Genomic DNA, 14,908 nt, shown 5'->3' with positions numbered 1-14,908 from the left:
ATTGAAAAGGAGTATGGCATATCACCCACAAATCAATGGCCAAACAAAAGTTGTAAATAGGTGCTTGGAGACAGCCCAAAGCCACCCACCAAATATGACTATCCAAGGAGAACTCCAAACCCAGCCAAGTGCCAGTATTGATCGACGGATCGTGACTCGACGACGACGACCCACTACTAAAGTGCTAATACAGTGGGTGAACCTACCAACGAAAGATGCCACTTGGGAGAACTATGACGACTTGAAGATCAAATTCTCAAAATTCATGAATCGTCAGCCTCGAGGACAAGGCTGATTTGAAGAGGGCGGGTCTGTTAGGACTCTAGCTAGGAGAGTCCTAATTGAGAGGGACATTTATGTAAAACCTACCTAAGTCGACCCCTATTAAAGAGGTGAAGAGGTCGGCTAGGGTTAGGAGGTTGTTTCTTAGAGATGAATTAGGAGTTGTAAAGGAATAGAAGTCTTGAGTAGAAGTCCTATTAGGAGTTGGTTAGAAGTAAGAATCTTGAGTAGGAGTCCTACTAGGAGTTAGGGTTTAGAAACCCTATAAATAGCCATGTATTCCTCCTCTTTTGATAAGCAATAGATGAATCTTTTCTGCAGCCTTTGAGCAGCAACTTAGAGGGAGGAACCCCTATAGAGTTCCAAGAAGGCCGATCCCCTAAAGAGATCAACCCCAAGTTTAGAATCTGCAAGGGTTCTAACAGTTCAGGTCTCATGAGTATTCAATACTTTGATCATGACAATATGTTAGGACTCTAGCTTGGAGAGTCCTAATTGAGAGGGACATTCATGTAAAATTGTTAGGACTCTAGCTAGGAGAGTCCTAATTGAGAGGGACATTCTGTTAGGACTCTAGCTAGGAGAGTCCTAATTGAGAGGGACATTCATGTAGGAGGTTTTTTCTTATAGAAGAATTAGGAGTTGTCAGGGAATAGGAGTCTTGAGTAGGAGTCCTATTAGGAGTTGGTTAGAAGTAAGAGTCTTAAGTAGGAGTCCTATTAGGAGTTAGGGTTTAGAAGCCCTATAAATAGCCATGTATTCCTTCTCTTTTCATAAGCAATAGATGAATCTTTTCTGCAGCCTTTGAGCAGCAACTTGGAGGGAGGAACCCCTATAGAGTTCCAAGGAGGCCGATCCCCTAAAGAGATCAACCCCAAGTTTATAATCTGCAAGGGTTCTACCACCTGGTATCAGAGCAGCGTTCTTGGCGTCTCGCTGCCCTTTCATAGCCATCCATCAACCCTCCACAACCACTCAAAGCAATTCCCACAATTGCTTAAAAGATCGTCGTCGAATTCCGCCTTAATCTCCACCACCGCGGATCATCCTTTGATCTCCCCGTGAATTGCAACAGGTTCTGGTTTCCTACCTTACTGCTGCTGCAATTTAGTTATCATTATTCGAAAATCCAAAAAAAAAAAACTGTTCCTATATTGCTGCATAAACCTTTCGTCACAAAGTTTGCATCTCTACGACGAAAGATACATTGCAGAATTCCAACCGCATAGTACCATCTGTTTGATCTTGCTACTGTGTTTTTTCTATCCAAATTTCTATGAAATTTTTATGACATCTTTGACACTTCCTAACAGCAGATTTCCCTTTGGTTTTTTCAAAAAATTCTGCACTGTAAAATTTCAGCCGCATAGCACTGTTTATTTGATCTTGATACTATATTGTTTCTATTCAAATCTCTACGAAATTTTTATGATAGCTTTGACACTTCCTAACAGTGGATTTTCCTTTGGTTTCATCAAAAAATTCTAAATATAAACCACTGATCTTTTATGTCCAATCTGCTATATCTAAAAATCTGTGCTGCAGAAAATTTCAGCCGCATATTGTTGCCTTAACCCATCTATTTGCAATCTTTTTTGAATGAATTTTCTTATACACTTCATAGATCATCTTGGCTTCCATCTAAGATTGATCTATTAAGAAAATTCATCTCTAAAAATGATTTTATGTTGCTGCAAATTTTTGTCGTAACCCGCTGAAATTTTTCGACGAGAATTCTGCAATTGCAACTTGAACCAATTTCCTTACTATTATACTGCCGAAATTTTCTTAATTAAATTAGATATCCTTGCTGTCATATAAACTGTGATTTTGCTATCAATTCCCTCCTTAATTCTCTCAAGTTTTTGGTGGAAATTACGTCGAGAAACCGTTGTTTCTTCGACGACAATTCTACTCTTACAAGACAGCACATACTTGCTGCAACTTCCACGGATTTCTGTCAAACCTTTGCTACCATCTATTACAGATCCAAAACTTTCATCCACAACCCTAAAACTCTGCCAAACCACACCCTCAAACTGCACCCAAAATAGCCACAAAACAAGCCTAAACCACAGCCTACATCCACCAATCCACCAACCCTTTCAACCATCACTTCTCTCAACCTATACATGCCTTTAACCTAACAACAAAAGAGAGATCTTAACATCATAGATTTGGGGGCATATACTATGGCATCTAAGGAGGCAATCAATGCTAAATTCGAAGCCTTGGAGGCGCGAATGGAGGATAAGATTCGGATGCTTTTTACCGAACTCAGATTGGGCCGACCACTAAGCCCGAAGAAATCATATCAAGGAGAGAGCTTTGCCCAATCACACCAAGCCCGAAGAGATGACTTCCAAGGGAGGGGAGGCTATATGACTGACCCCAACTCTCCATGCATGAGAGTGGACTTCCCTAGATGGGAAGAAGGAGACCCGATTGGTTGGATCTCGCGTGCGGAGCGATATTTTCGGTACCATAAAACCGCGGATGTATCTATGGTGAAAATTGCAGCTATACATCTTGAAGGGGATGCTATATAGTGGTTTGACTGGTTTGAACATACTTATGGAGTCCTTTTATGGCGACAATTCAAAGAAGGACTGCTGATTCGCTTCAGACCAACCGATTACGAGAATATTGACGAACAACTAGCAAAGATCCGACAAACCTCCACCATTCAGGAGTACCAAACCAGGTTTGAAAGGTTATCTAATCAAACTCGTGATTGGTCTCAAAAACAACTATTGAGGACCTTCATTGAGGGCTTAAAGCCAGAGATCCGAGGAGAAGTTAAAGCGCGACAACCGTATACGCTTATGGCAGCCATCTCTTTCGCACGACATCAAGAGGAGCAATTGAACCATGAAGCTCGGAGGACTAGGGTCGCTTCTCAACCAGTAATATTGAAGCCCTCAGCCCCCCCTACTGTCGACCAAGTCCCTACCCCAAAGACGTTAACAACAGAAGAGTTTCGGGAGCGATATGCGAAGGGGTTATGTTGGCATTGTGATGAGCCGTGGAGCCGTGAGCATCGCTATAGTAAAGGAGGACTTCTTATGATTGAACCGATAGAAGAAGTGGTCATTGAACATTCAGAAGAGAGCCTTGAACATGAAGAAAAAGATGCAGAAGAAGAGCCACAACTGACCGAAGTTACGGTACATACACTAGATGGCTACTCAAACCCGCAAACGATGAAAGCTGGAGGTCTTCTCAAACAACAATCGATCACTGTTCTCATCGACACGGGCAGCACTAATAACTTCCTAAACAGTAAGGTTGCTGTCCATATGAACTTACCTATTGAGAATTGCAGCAGGTTTGTCATTAAGGTCGCCAACGGACGGATTTTGAAGTGTGATCATAGGTGCCCGCAGGTGAAACTGTTGCTGCAGGACCAAGAGATAATTGCAGATTTCTTCCTCCTCCCTCTTGATGATCATGAGGCCATACTGAGAATTAAATGGTTGATGACATTAGGTGATATTTCTTGGAATTTTATGCAACTATTTATAAAATTTTACAGTAAGGAGAAACAGGTGATACTGCATGGGAAACGTGAGGGCGACGTAACGATGATTTGCACACAACAAATGGAGAAGGTTTTGCATAAAGCATGCAGGGGCTTTTTGGTACAACTTGAGCAGCAAATTAAAGGAGAGCCAATAGAATTTGAACTTCCAAACCTATTTCCTTTGCTTGCTGAATTTTCAAATATATTTGATGAGCCGCACAACCTACCTCTTACTCGTCGGCATGATCATTGTATAATGATTTTTCCAATCAAATCTCCATCAAATACTCAGCCATATCGGTATCCACATCTCCAGAATGATGAAATAGAAAGGATTTTAAAAGAGATGCTTGAAACAGGAGTTATTCGGCCAAGTTGCAACCTCTACTTTTCACCGGTGCTACTTGTACACAAGAAGGACGGAACATGGCGAATATGCGTTGATTACCGAGCTCTCAATGGCATAACCATCAAGAACAAATACCTTATTCCAATAGCAGATGAATTGCTAGATGAAAGGGAGCACAAATCTTCACAAAGCTGGACCTTCGATCCGGGTATTATCAAATACGAGTGTATGAAGAAGTCATACCGAAAACCGCCTTTCGAAGACACAACGGCCACTATGAATTTTTACTTTCTTCAACAAAAGGTGAAATATCTTGGGCATATCATATCAGAGGAAGGTGTGACGGTGGACCCCTTCAAAATTGAAGCAATGCAAAACTGGCCTACCCCGAGGAACATAAAATTGCTACATGGCTTTTTGGGTTTAACAGGCTACTACCGTAAGTTCGTGAAAAACTATGGAAAGATCAGTGCACCACTTACTTTCTTACTGGAAAAAGATGTCTTCCAATGGTTAGACAGAGCCTCCACTGCCTTCGACAAACTTAAGGCAGCCATAACGACGACGCCGGTGTTAGCGCTACCAGATTTCAACCGACCCTTCGTCATTAAGGCTGATGCATCTGGAGACAGAATGGGAGACGTTCTCATGCAAGATGGTCGACCACTCACATACATTAGCAAGACATTGTCTCCCCCCTATCAAAACATGTTAACATATGATAAGGAGATGCTCGCCATTGTGCACGCAGCAACGAGGTGGAGATCGTACTTGATCAGGCGATACTTTCAAATCAAGACCGACCATAAAAGTCTAAAATATCTCTTGGAGCAGAAGATATCTTCCCCCGAGCAGCAAAAATGGGTAACAAAACTTCTTGGATTTGATTATGAAATAACTTACAAAAAGTGGAAAGAGAATGTTGTTGCAGATGTGCTTTCGCAGCTACCTGAGCAAGCTGAATTTTCGGTCGTTTTACTTCCAACCAACGACTTCCTTGAGGATATTATGATGGAATGGCAGGAAGATTTGGAGACCAGTAAGATAAAAAAAAAAATTAGAGGAAGCACCAAGCTCCGTGGCTCATTACAATCGGGACTCAAAAGAATTATGCTATAAGGGATGCATTGTGCTTGTGACAAATTCTACTTGCAACTTCAAGAGCAGATTTTGGACAAAGTTATTCCATATGCAGGGTACTAAATTGAAAAGGAGTTTGACATATCACCCACAAACCAACAGTCAGACGGAAGTTTTAAATAGGTGCTTGGAGACAGCCCAAAGCCACCCACCAAATATGACTACCCAAAGAGAACTCCAGACCCAGCCAAGTGCCATTATTGATCGACGGATCGTGACTCGACGACGACGACCCACTAATGAAGTGCTAATACAGTGGGCGAACCTACCAATAGAAGATGCCACTTGGGAGAACTATGATGACTTGAAGATCAAATTCCCAGAATTCACGAATCATCAGCCTTGAGGACAAGGCTGATTTGAAGAGGGCAGGTCTGTTAGGACTCTAGCTTGGAGAGTCCTAATTGAGAGGGACATTCATGTAAAACTGTTAGGACTCTAGCTAGGAGAGTCCTAATTGAGAGGGACATTCTGTTAGGACTCTAGCTAGGAGAGTCCTAATTGAGAGGGGTATTCATGTAGGAGGTTTTTTCTTATAGAAGAATTAGGAGTTAGAAGGGAATAGGAGTCTTGAGTATGAGTCCTATTAGGAGTTGGTTAGAAGTAAGAGTCTTAAGTAGGAGTCCTATTAGGAGTTAGGGTTTAGAAGCCCTATAAATAGCCATGTATTCCTTCTCTTTTCATAAGCAATAGATGAATCTTTTCTGCAGCTTTTGAGCAGCAACTTGGAGGGAGGAACCCCTATAGAGTTCCAAGGAGGCCGATCCCCTAAAGAGATCAACCCCAAGTTTAGAATCTGCAAGGGTTCTACCACAATATCCATACATAATTTGTCCACAGCATCAATAGTATCTTCACAATACTTGCATCAACTTGAAATTAGCATATGGTGGCATATGTGTTTTTCCTTCGTTCTTTTTGGTACTGAGTGGTCAAAATGTGACCTTTGTTTTAAAAGTCTGACACTGGGGTTATGTTAAAACTTTCCAATATATAATATTTATGATTGGTCTTCTATTTGGAATTTATTATTGTACACTGTCCACTGTGTATGATGTTCTCAACAATTTACTCATGCTTTGGTTTGTTTTTAACTAAAATGAAATGTTTTCTAAATACATTCTTCTACACAGCCTATTTCACGATAATTAACAGATATAAATTAGTTCAATCACGGCATTATGATGTTTAAAGCATCAAAAAAGTAAAAAGAGAACGTCGGATGGCAGATCCATGACTTAAAGTACATATCTATTGTGTGAATTTAAGGGTAAGCGAACAGTCAAGAAAGCATGTCAAAGCTTGAATATGCGAGCCAGACTACTAATTGCGTGCAAGACATGCTGTACTAGTATGGTATGTTACTGGCATTCTTTGCTAGTGCCTGCCTGATCAGCATGGTTATGACATGACATATAAAACCTTGAATAAGACTATAATGGTTCAGGTTGGATATGCAACTTCCTTTGTCTTTCTGCATATAATGAATGACAAGTTCTCCTACCTGATGTCAAATTGAAAGATATTTATAAGATATGATTTTTTTACTTAAAAGACATATTTAAGAATGAAATTCAGAAATATTGTGACTTATGAATGGTTAATATGTTTTGATTAGGTGTTTTTAAGAAATTGATTGTACTATGTCTTTTCTTATTGTGTGTGCACTTAATTCTTGTAGGTTTTGTTCAGACATTTGCAGGAAAAACTCATCATCGCTGAGGTATCCTCTTTCTTAGAATAGATGTTGATACATGTATTGTGTTCTAAAAATTAATATGTTCTGTTGACCATTAGGGAAGTGCACCTAACTGGTAAAAATTGAATATTTTTTTGCTGAAAATTTCTTGTAGAAGCCTGAAATAACCTTGCCAACATACATACTCTCTGCAGGAGAAACTGAAAGAGTCTCAGTACCAGTTAGCTCCTTGGTATGCAGAGTCATCAAATAATCCAGGCTTTCCACCACAATCACCTTCCGAACCGCTTGGTGCACAAGTGGCTGTTTCTGTATGTCATATGTTGTTTCATTTTAGTTTCCTCCTTGGTATCTTAAATCAAGTTTTCCTAATCTAATATGTTTGTGTCAGGACAAAAATAACCTGGAAATCGTGCCACAGGCAGCCTATCCACATGCACGGTCTCCAATTTCTTCTCCTTCCAACTTTCAAACGAGACCTGACTGGGAGGCAGTCAGGAACCAGAACCAGCAACCTGTTCCAAGTAGTGTTCACACAAAGAATTTGGACCATGACATCCCAGAAACAAACATTCCTTTAACCAGAAGGTCAGTCTTGATAACTTGGCACTATTCATGAGATGCTCTTATCAGGTGGGGTTCTTTCTTTGTGCACATTTAGATCTATGGTGTTCTTTTTACGGTTCCAGAGTTGTTTTTGTTCAATTAAGACCCCATTTAGGCTTTGATCTAATTATTCAATGTAACGGGTGGTACTTCTTTTGGTTATTTGAAAATATAATATCTTGCTACTTTTTGTGCACATTGGGGTTCTTTCTTTAACAGGTGGGGTCTAATTATAATTAAATATACTATCTAATTATACTATCTTGCTACTTTTTGTTCAATTAACAGGTGGGGTTCTTTCTTTGTGCACATTGAGATCTATGGTGTTCTTTTTATGGTTCCAGAGTTATTCTTGTTCAATTAAGACCCCATTTAGGCTTTGATCTAATTATTCAATGTAACGGGTGGTACTTCTTTTGGTTATTTGAAAATACTATCTTGCTACTTTTTCTTGATGTCTTTGACTTTATCTAGTTCTAACTTGTATGGAACACCTACTGCACCACCCTTGGTCACTTCTTGTTGAAATGTATCTTTAGTTATTTGTCAAGTCGATGCTTCAACTTAAAGAAATTTCACGAGTTTTGTCCTTAATGTTGCTTCTGTTTCCTTTTTACTTCTTTTGTTACCCCTCTTCTTCCTCCAGTGTCTATTATCTTCTTTTTATTATTCTTTCTTGTATTCCATTCCTATACTCCTTTTCCTTCTCAACCTCGCCCCTTATTAACAGGTAATAGATCTTCAGGTTCTCCAAAGCTTCTTCATTGACTTGGTAAGCTTGTGAGCATCAACAGTTGTGGTTGTACTACAGAGGTATATGAGATTTGACCTTCATCCTGCCTGATGAATATATAGAGTTACTGCAGCAAGGACTGGACTTCAAGCCTTGGTTCAAGTTTATCGTGACTGTTAAACTTTTTTTTCTCTCCCTTATTTGCTTGAACCAAAAATCACAAGCCAGGAATTGGTGCTTTTTAAGTAACTAACAACAAATGCATTAGAATTTAGAGGTGCCACACAAGTGAGTTTTTGCAGACATTTTGGAGAGTGCAGCAGCTGCTTCTTTTCTGTTTTTTCTTCCAGTGGTTTGCTTACCAATTTCTGCTTAATCACACATTTGTTCTTTCATCACATATTTACATCAGTGTTACTGCTATCTTCTTTATATTATTGCTATGATGAAGCAGAAATCTGTTTTCAATAAAAAAAAATTGTTGTAAGTACTATGCTAATTAATGTGATTCATATGCCATCCGTGGCGCAAAATGGGGCAATCTGTCCACTGACTTGATATTATTCCTGTCTCTGTTTTGTCTTTTCAGGAATTCCATTGCCTACGATGCTTCAATTCAAACAAATCAAGATGACTCTCATGTTGCACATCTTAGTGCTGACTCCAAAAATATTAAAAGCAGCAGGAATGATGATTCTGAGACTGTTTCTCTTCAGCATGGACGAGAACCTACTGTACACTGGGCTCCTGGAAACTCCCCCTATTTATCATCTGGACAGGATGATCCAAACTCTTACCCTTACCTTCCAACTGTCCTTGAGGAGCCCAGTTCTTCATTCTCCGAAGGTATGAGACTATTTATACATTTGTATTATGTTTCATTTCAGGTTATGAAGTGATGATCCATGACTTCTTATAATAACTTCAAATATGCAGCAGCAGATGATGATCCCTTGCCAGCGATAGACGGTCTTCGAATTTCTGGTGAAGCATTTCCTGGAAGGGAACTTCAAGCAAGTGGCTACTCAATCAATGGAACTACTAGTTGTAACTTTGGGGTGCTGTTTCTAACTCCTGTACCATTGTTTCAACAAACATTGCAGCATTTATTTTTTTGGTTGAAATAAAGATTGCTATTTTCAGTCTCATTAGTAAGTGGTAACAACAGTTCTTTTTCCCATTTGTAGTGGGTACGGTATTTAGAAGATGGATCTGTGAACTACATCGAAGGTATAATATTTCCCAAATTGTTCAAGTTCTATCCTTCTCTTGTTTATCTTTGTTCAAGGAAATTTGGCGCTCATGATCTCTCTGTTGGTAGGAGCAAAACAACCCACTTATTTAGTTACTGCTGATGACGTGGACTCATACCTTGCTATTGAAGTCCAACCCCTGGATGACAGGAAGCGGAAGGTATATCTGTTTGCTGTTAATAATTTTTGCAATTGTACTGTGTCAAATCCAAAGAGATGATAGCCTGCTTGAGTTGCAAGGAAGATTACAGACTGAAGACTGGTAGATCATTGTTGTTGCTTTACAAATGTGATGTGTTCTGATCATCATCTTTGAAATGAATCTGTGTTTTGTAGTTAAACGGTTTAGAGAAATGCAGAAGATTTTTGTTCAAAACGTTAATCATCTACAATATAATTTTCATAGAGAATTTTTAGAATTTTCTTGTGGAAGAAATTCTCGGTCCATAAATGTTCTTCTGGAAACTTTTCAAGTTTTCAACTACAGAAAGTACTTCCATTTGCTGAAGTAGATACAGTCTCAGGAACAAACAGCAGGAAGTCTTGTGGTCATATTGAGCAGATTTTTGTGTTTAATTTAAGAAATAATAGATTAATATATTCATTACTTTCTGTTGATAACTACACAGGTTTTGGTGACATTTTTGCTAATAGTACCTCCCCTTTTTCTTACTGTAGGGTGAACCTGTAAAGGTTTTCGCTAATGATCAAAGAAAGATAACTTGTGGTGAGGCACATGTTTCTATTGAGTTGGACGTTTCTCTATCTCCCATTTTCTGTTAAACATGATATTTGAAACCAAGGCTTTCTTGTGTTTTTGATGAAATTTTTCTTCCTACAAGATGATATTGTCTTAAAAGCATGCACTCACAAATGATCCTACCTTGTGAAGCGTAGATCACTTGTGTTTTTTAGTTGAAATTTTTCTGGTCCACAAGTGGGGGACTGTATGATGGTATAGAGATGTTACTTGCAATTTATCCCTTATCCAGAACCTGAATAGTAGTCTCTATATTTATGTAAACGTTGATTTATGGATTGCATAGAAGTCGTAGGGCTTAGATCCAGTTCTCCTAATAGTTTGTTGAAGCAACACTGTTATGTATATTTACTATATTGAGAAAGTTCTTTTGCTGTGGGCAGAACTTCCACAGATGTTTAATCGTACTTGTCTTACCGCTCTCTCTAATGCTGATTAATTGTAACATCTGTTACTTGCATGCTACTTTAAGACTTGTAACTAAGACCTTGTTGTCTCAGGTTACCTTTTCCTCTTTTACTTGAATGTTTATGTCTCCGTGCAGTTAGCATTGCTATATTAATCTTGTTGCTAAGTGCCTGATTCTATTCTTAATATTTAATTTTGTTTGAGGCACTAGCCTATCTTTTAACTTTATATAAATATGCACTTTTACTTTATCGTTTGACAGATCCTGAAATGCAAGAGCAAATTAAGAGAACTCTTTCGGATGGACATGTATCATATGAGGTTTTGCTATCGGTATGTTTGCCGCTATCCTTTTTTATCTCTTGCATTTGTCAGTGGGAAATCAAGTACACTGGGGTAATACTTGTCACTAGTGTTTTGAATGTGTTCACTTATCGGCAGACTAGATATCTTGACATATGGGATCCTGCTATTTTGTCAATAAAGAGAGAAGGTTACAGCATAAAATGCACTGGGCCACGTGGTGGTGTTGTCACGGAGAAATTTCAACCAAATACTACTGTATGATGCTTCCCTTGTCATGCATTTATTTTTAAATGGATCCTGTTCCCTCCCCCCAATTTCTCTCTTTTCTCCTCCTCTTTATGCCCCTTTTTTGGTTTTTTCATGTTCTTCAGTCATATTCTCATTTTGAAAAAGTTCCCTCTTGACAAGATATAAGGTTTCAGATGTAGGTATAATGTCTATATTTGTTTAAATTTTTATCCTTGTTGATGCTATATATACTGGAATGTGTATAAAAATCATTCGATGCAAGTTCTGACGGTAATGTAGCCTTTGGTCACAACTGATGAGGACGTTTGTAAAGATTTGTTGCATTTGTTCCTAGATATAATGTACTTCCATACATTAATGGGAAGATATTTTATGTCTAAGAAAAATAGTACAAAAACTCAAGTGTATTGAGAAAGGATTATTGAAGTTTAAATTGAAGGATTTTACTATGCTCGAAGATTTTATAGACAATAGGCAAATATTTCCAATTGCCTTTATTTAGAATATTTTGACATATTTTATATTTTGTGATGAAATGATCTCTCAGTTCTTTTTGATGTCCAACATGAAACTAGATTATTTCAAAAACAGAAATTCACTACAGAAAATCACTGTTTGAAGCACAAAAAATTGTGAAGACATACATATGTTTACTTATAGTTGCTCTGATTTTTATTGAGATGGACTGTGGTAAACATAATGAACTTAAAGTAGTTAAACATAGTTTCACAAATTAAATGCAAGGACTAAATTTTGATGTGTATATTGTGTAATTCGTGATTTTAATACTGAAAATTAGGGATAATATTGTAATGATTTATATCTTGAGTAAGACATTAACAGGGTTGATTAGTCTTAAAATTTCAAATATCAAGCTGTGAAAATATGGCATAATCAAGTGAGACCTAAGATGACAACTGTGACACGATGGTGGTCAGAACTATTGGATGGATAGAGTGTATTTATAAATCACAGTGCTACTTGATAAAGAAAATGGGGAATGATTCCAGGTGTGTTCTTGAGATCAAGAATAGGGTAAAATAATGATGACATCTTGTTTTCAACTAAAGGATTATAAGTGATGTGATGAAGGCTTGGATGCAAATGAATTGGGAGGCCTCTGATGGGACCTTTTAATTTGTTGGGATTGATGATGAATTCGGAGCAAATGGGGCAGGCAAATCATTTGGTAGCTTGGAAGTTCCCCATAATTCTTTGTTTATTTATCTGTATATTGGTTAATCTGAAATTACTTAGTTCCATATATTTCTTTGTTTATTTGTCTCTATGGTGGTCAAGTTTGTAATTTCAACATCTGCATGACCTTTCTTAAATATGATATTCCTTTCACCTTCAGTTGTTTGTGTACACATGTTTAAGGTACCTGTGGACTATGTTGAAGTATAACACTATGAATATAAATTTTATTGTGCTTCTGCAGATTGTAATCCCGTATGTACATCCTACAGAGTTTTTGATTCAGGGCACTAACGGAGAACATCTGTTGAAGACAGAAGTTAGTAGTGTGTGAGTTTCTGTTTATGCCATTTAGTATTTTAGCAGTTAATCCACATTATACCAATTGATGTTTTAATGATAAGCTACACCATTGAATGTTATCCGTAGCATATGAGTAATCTTGGTCAAAGTATGTGCCATCTTGTTGCTATTTCTACTAATTATTCATAGTGATGTATCGTGTTTGCATTTTCAGGCTGCGAGATACAATTGTTCTTACAATGAGATTATTTAAAGTGATGGTATATACTTTTATCCCAGTATTTATGTGCATTCAATGATGAACTTAGCATATTCTGATCTTCTAATGACATTAATTTTTTTCCATATTTGCTCTCAGTATATCCATTTGATTAACTGTTTAGTCAGGTCTATCAATTTTTTGCTCATTTAAATACCGATAAAGGTACTATTATTTCTTCCACAATTTAATTTTTGAGTGATAATTTGTCAACTGGTTGCGCTATTACGTGGCATAGCTTACATGATTGGGGCTTTGGAATGAACATTTTTAAGAGATGGACTGAAAATATCATAAGAAATCCGCTTGTGTTCACCTCTGTCAACTTCCACCATTCGTGATGCCCTGTTGTCACAGATGCTTGCTCCAGCCTGCCATCAAGAAGATAAAGAAGTCTAAATGGCGAGAGGTACAAGGGTTGAGAAGACTACCTACAACGCCTATGCCAACCTTGCTAGGCACTCCTTTTGAGCTGCCATAACATAGAAGATTCAGAAGGAAAGGGATTGTGAACTGACAAATGAACAAAGTTCAGGGGGAGAGAGAGAGAGAGAGAGAGAGAGAGAGAGAGAGAGTAAAAAGAAAGAGAAAAAAAACAAAATAAAAAAGAGGCTGAGCATAAAATAAAATGAAAAAGAAATGAAAAAATGAATAGTATACTTTTTGTATTTTATGTTATATATGCAATTTTTTATATACTTTGCATAGACCTTGAATCCAGCTATTCTATCTACTGATCCTGAACTGGGTCAATGCCAATTTTAATCTCTGACTTTTCTACAATGGTTTCACTTACCAAAGATCTGGTTATCAATATGTTGTGCCTTGAAACTTTTTTCTCTACAACGTTCTCCCATTGAGTTGTATATGATTCCATGAATTCTTGATTACAATAACAGAGTAATTATCTTTTCTATGTCATACTTTTTCTGTAGATATAAACTACTATTTTCTTGATTCCCCTTTAATGTACTGTCCCAAAGACAAGTGTGTTGGAAATAAGTGTTGATTAGGTTAAATTATAGTCTTTTGTAATTGACAGAAAAAGTATTTTGCAGTTTAGTGAATTCTGCACAAAACCCCGCAATAATTGGAATATCATTTACTAGAATGGAAAAGAAATGGAATACTTATGAAATGATTGACAAATTGGTTGGAAAGTTGAGCTAAAGAGCCCTCTGGCATCTTTCCCATCTCTGTAACTTCAAGTGGTTTATATATGCTATTTCTCTGAATTTTCTATTATACTTATGTACACATGCACATCGGTTTAGGGAGTGTCTGTAGTAAAATGAAATTTCCTATTTGTTGCAGGCTGGTGAGAAGAGGAAAGGGAGGAAAAAGGGTCTATTTTTCAAATAGATGTTTCTACAAAGCCATAAATGCATGTATTTTTTGCCCCCCTTTTTCATTCTGTACATGTGTGCCTGCTGGTGAGTTTGCTGATAAATGCATCTGTTGTAAACTCTCCCTATTTTATCAAGCGAGCTGTTTTTTTTTTTTTTTTTTCTCAACTAAATGCCTTGTGGACTGTATGCTTAAAATAGTATGAAAATATCCAGTATGCTGTGATGCACATTAGTTCGAGACTTTGATCACCCTGTATTAAACCCGGTACAAGAGATATGGGTTCATGCTTATGACTGTCAAATAATTTCATCAAACATCTTGTTGGATCCAGCATGATAATTACTATACAGGAGAATTTGTTTGGTTTCAAATGCGTCATGGAGGTCGGATATGACTTCAAACAATTGATTTGAAGAGCTGATGATTAGATTGGTGCCTCAGAGCTAGTGCTCCCCATGTATTAGTATGATTTTGAACATTGTTTGAAATGA

The 14,908-nt window shown here is 37.7% G+C and overlaps 1 protein-coding gene across 4 annotated transcripts in view; it reads left to right on the top strand.

The window, feature by feature from the left end:
* The window catches only part of LOC135587674 (uncharacterized), a 52,271-nt gene extending 37,617 nt beyond the window's left edge, over positions 1-14,654 (top strand). For 2 of the 4 annotated variants that reach the window (XM_065079317.1, XM_065079314.1), the window contains exons 9-21: positions 6,976-7,017; positions 7,188-7,304; positions 7,385-7,581; positions 8,922-9,178; positions 9,269-9,390; positions 9,520-9,562; positions 9,654-9,745; positions 10,264-10,312; positions 11,016-11,086; positions 11,195-11,314; positions 12,750-12,835; positions 13,023-13,068; positions 14,382-14,654. In XM_065079317.1, coding sequence (XP_064935389.1) covers positions 6,976-7,017; positions 7,188-7,304; positions 7,385-7,581; positions 8,922-9,178; positions 9,269-9,390; positions 9,520-9,562; positions 9,654-9,745; positions 10,264-10,312; positions 11,016-11,086; positions 11,195-11,314; positions 12,750-12,835; positions 13,023-13,068; positions 14,382-14,429 — 1,290 coding nt within the window. In that variant the 3' untranslated portion in view covers positions 14,430-14,654. The remainder of the gene's footprint in view (positions 1-6,975; positions 7,018-7,187; positions 7,305-7,384; positions 7,582-8,921; positions 9,179-9,268; positions 9,391-9,519; positions 9,563-9,653; positions 9,746-10,263; positions 10,313-11,015; positions 11,087-11,194; positions 11,315-12,749; positions 12,836-13,022; positions 13,069-14,381) is intronic. The other 2 variants (XM_065079316.1, XM_065079315.1) reach the window with 2 other exon arrangements.
* The last annotated feature ends 254 nt before the right edge of the window (positions 14,655-14,908 follow it).

The sequence above is a fragment of the Musa acuminata genome, chromosome BXJ1-8, assembly GCF_036884655.1.
Source record: "Musa acuminata AAA Group cultivar baxijiao chromosome BXJ1-8, Cavendish_Baxijiao_AAA, whole genome shotgun sequence".
NCBI lineage: Eukaryota > Viridiplantae > Streptophyta > Magnoliopsida > Zingiberales > Musaceae > Musa > Musa acuminata.
The sequence above is the reverse complement of the archived record's forward strand: the minus strand, read 5'-3'. Positions and strand labels throughout refer to the sequence as shown.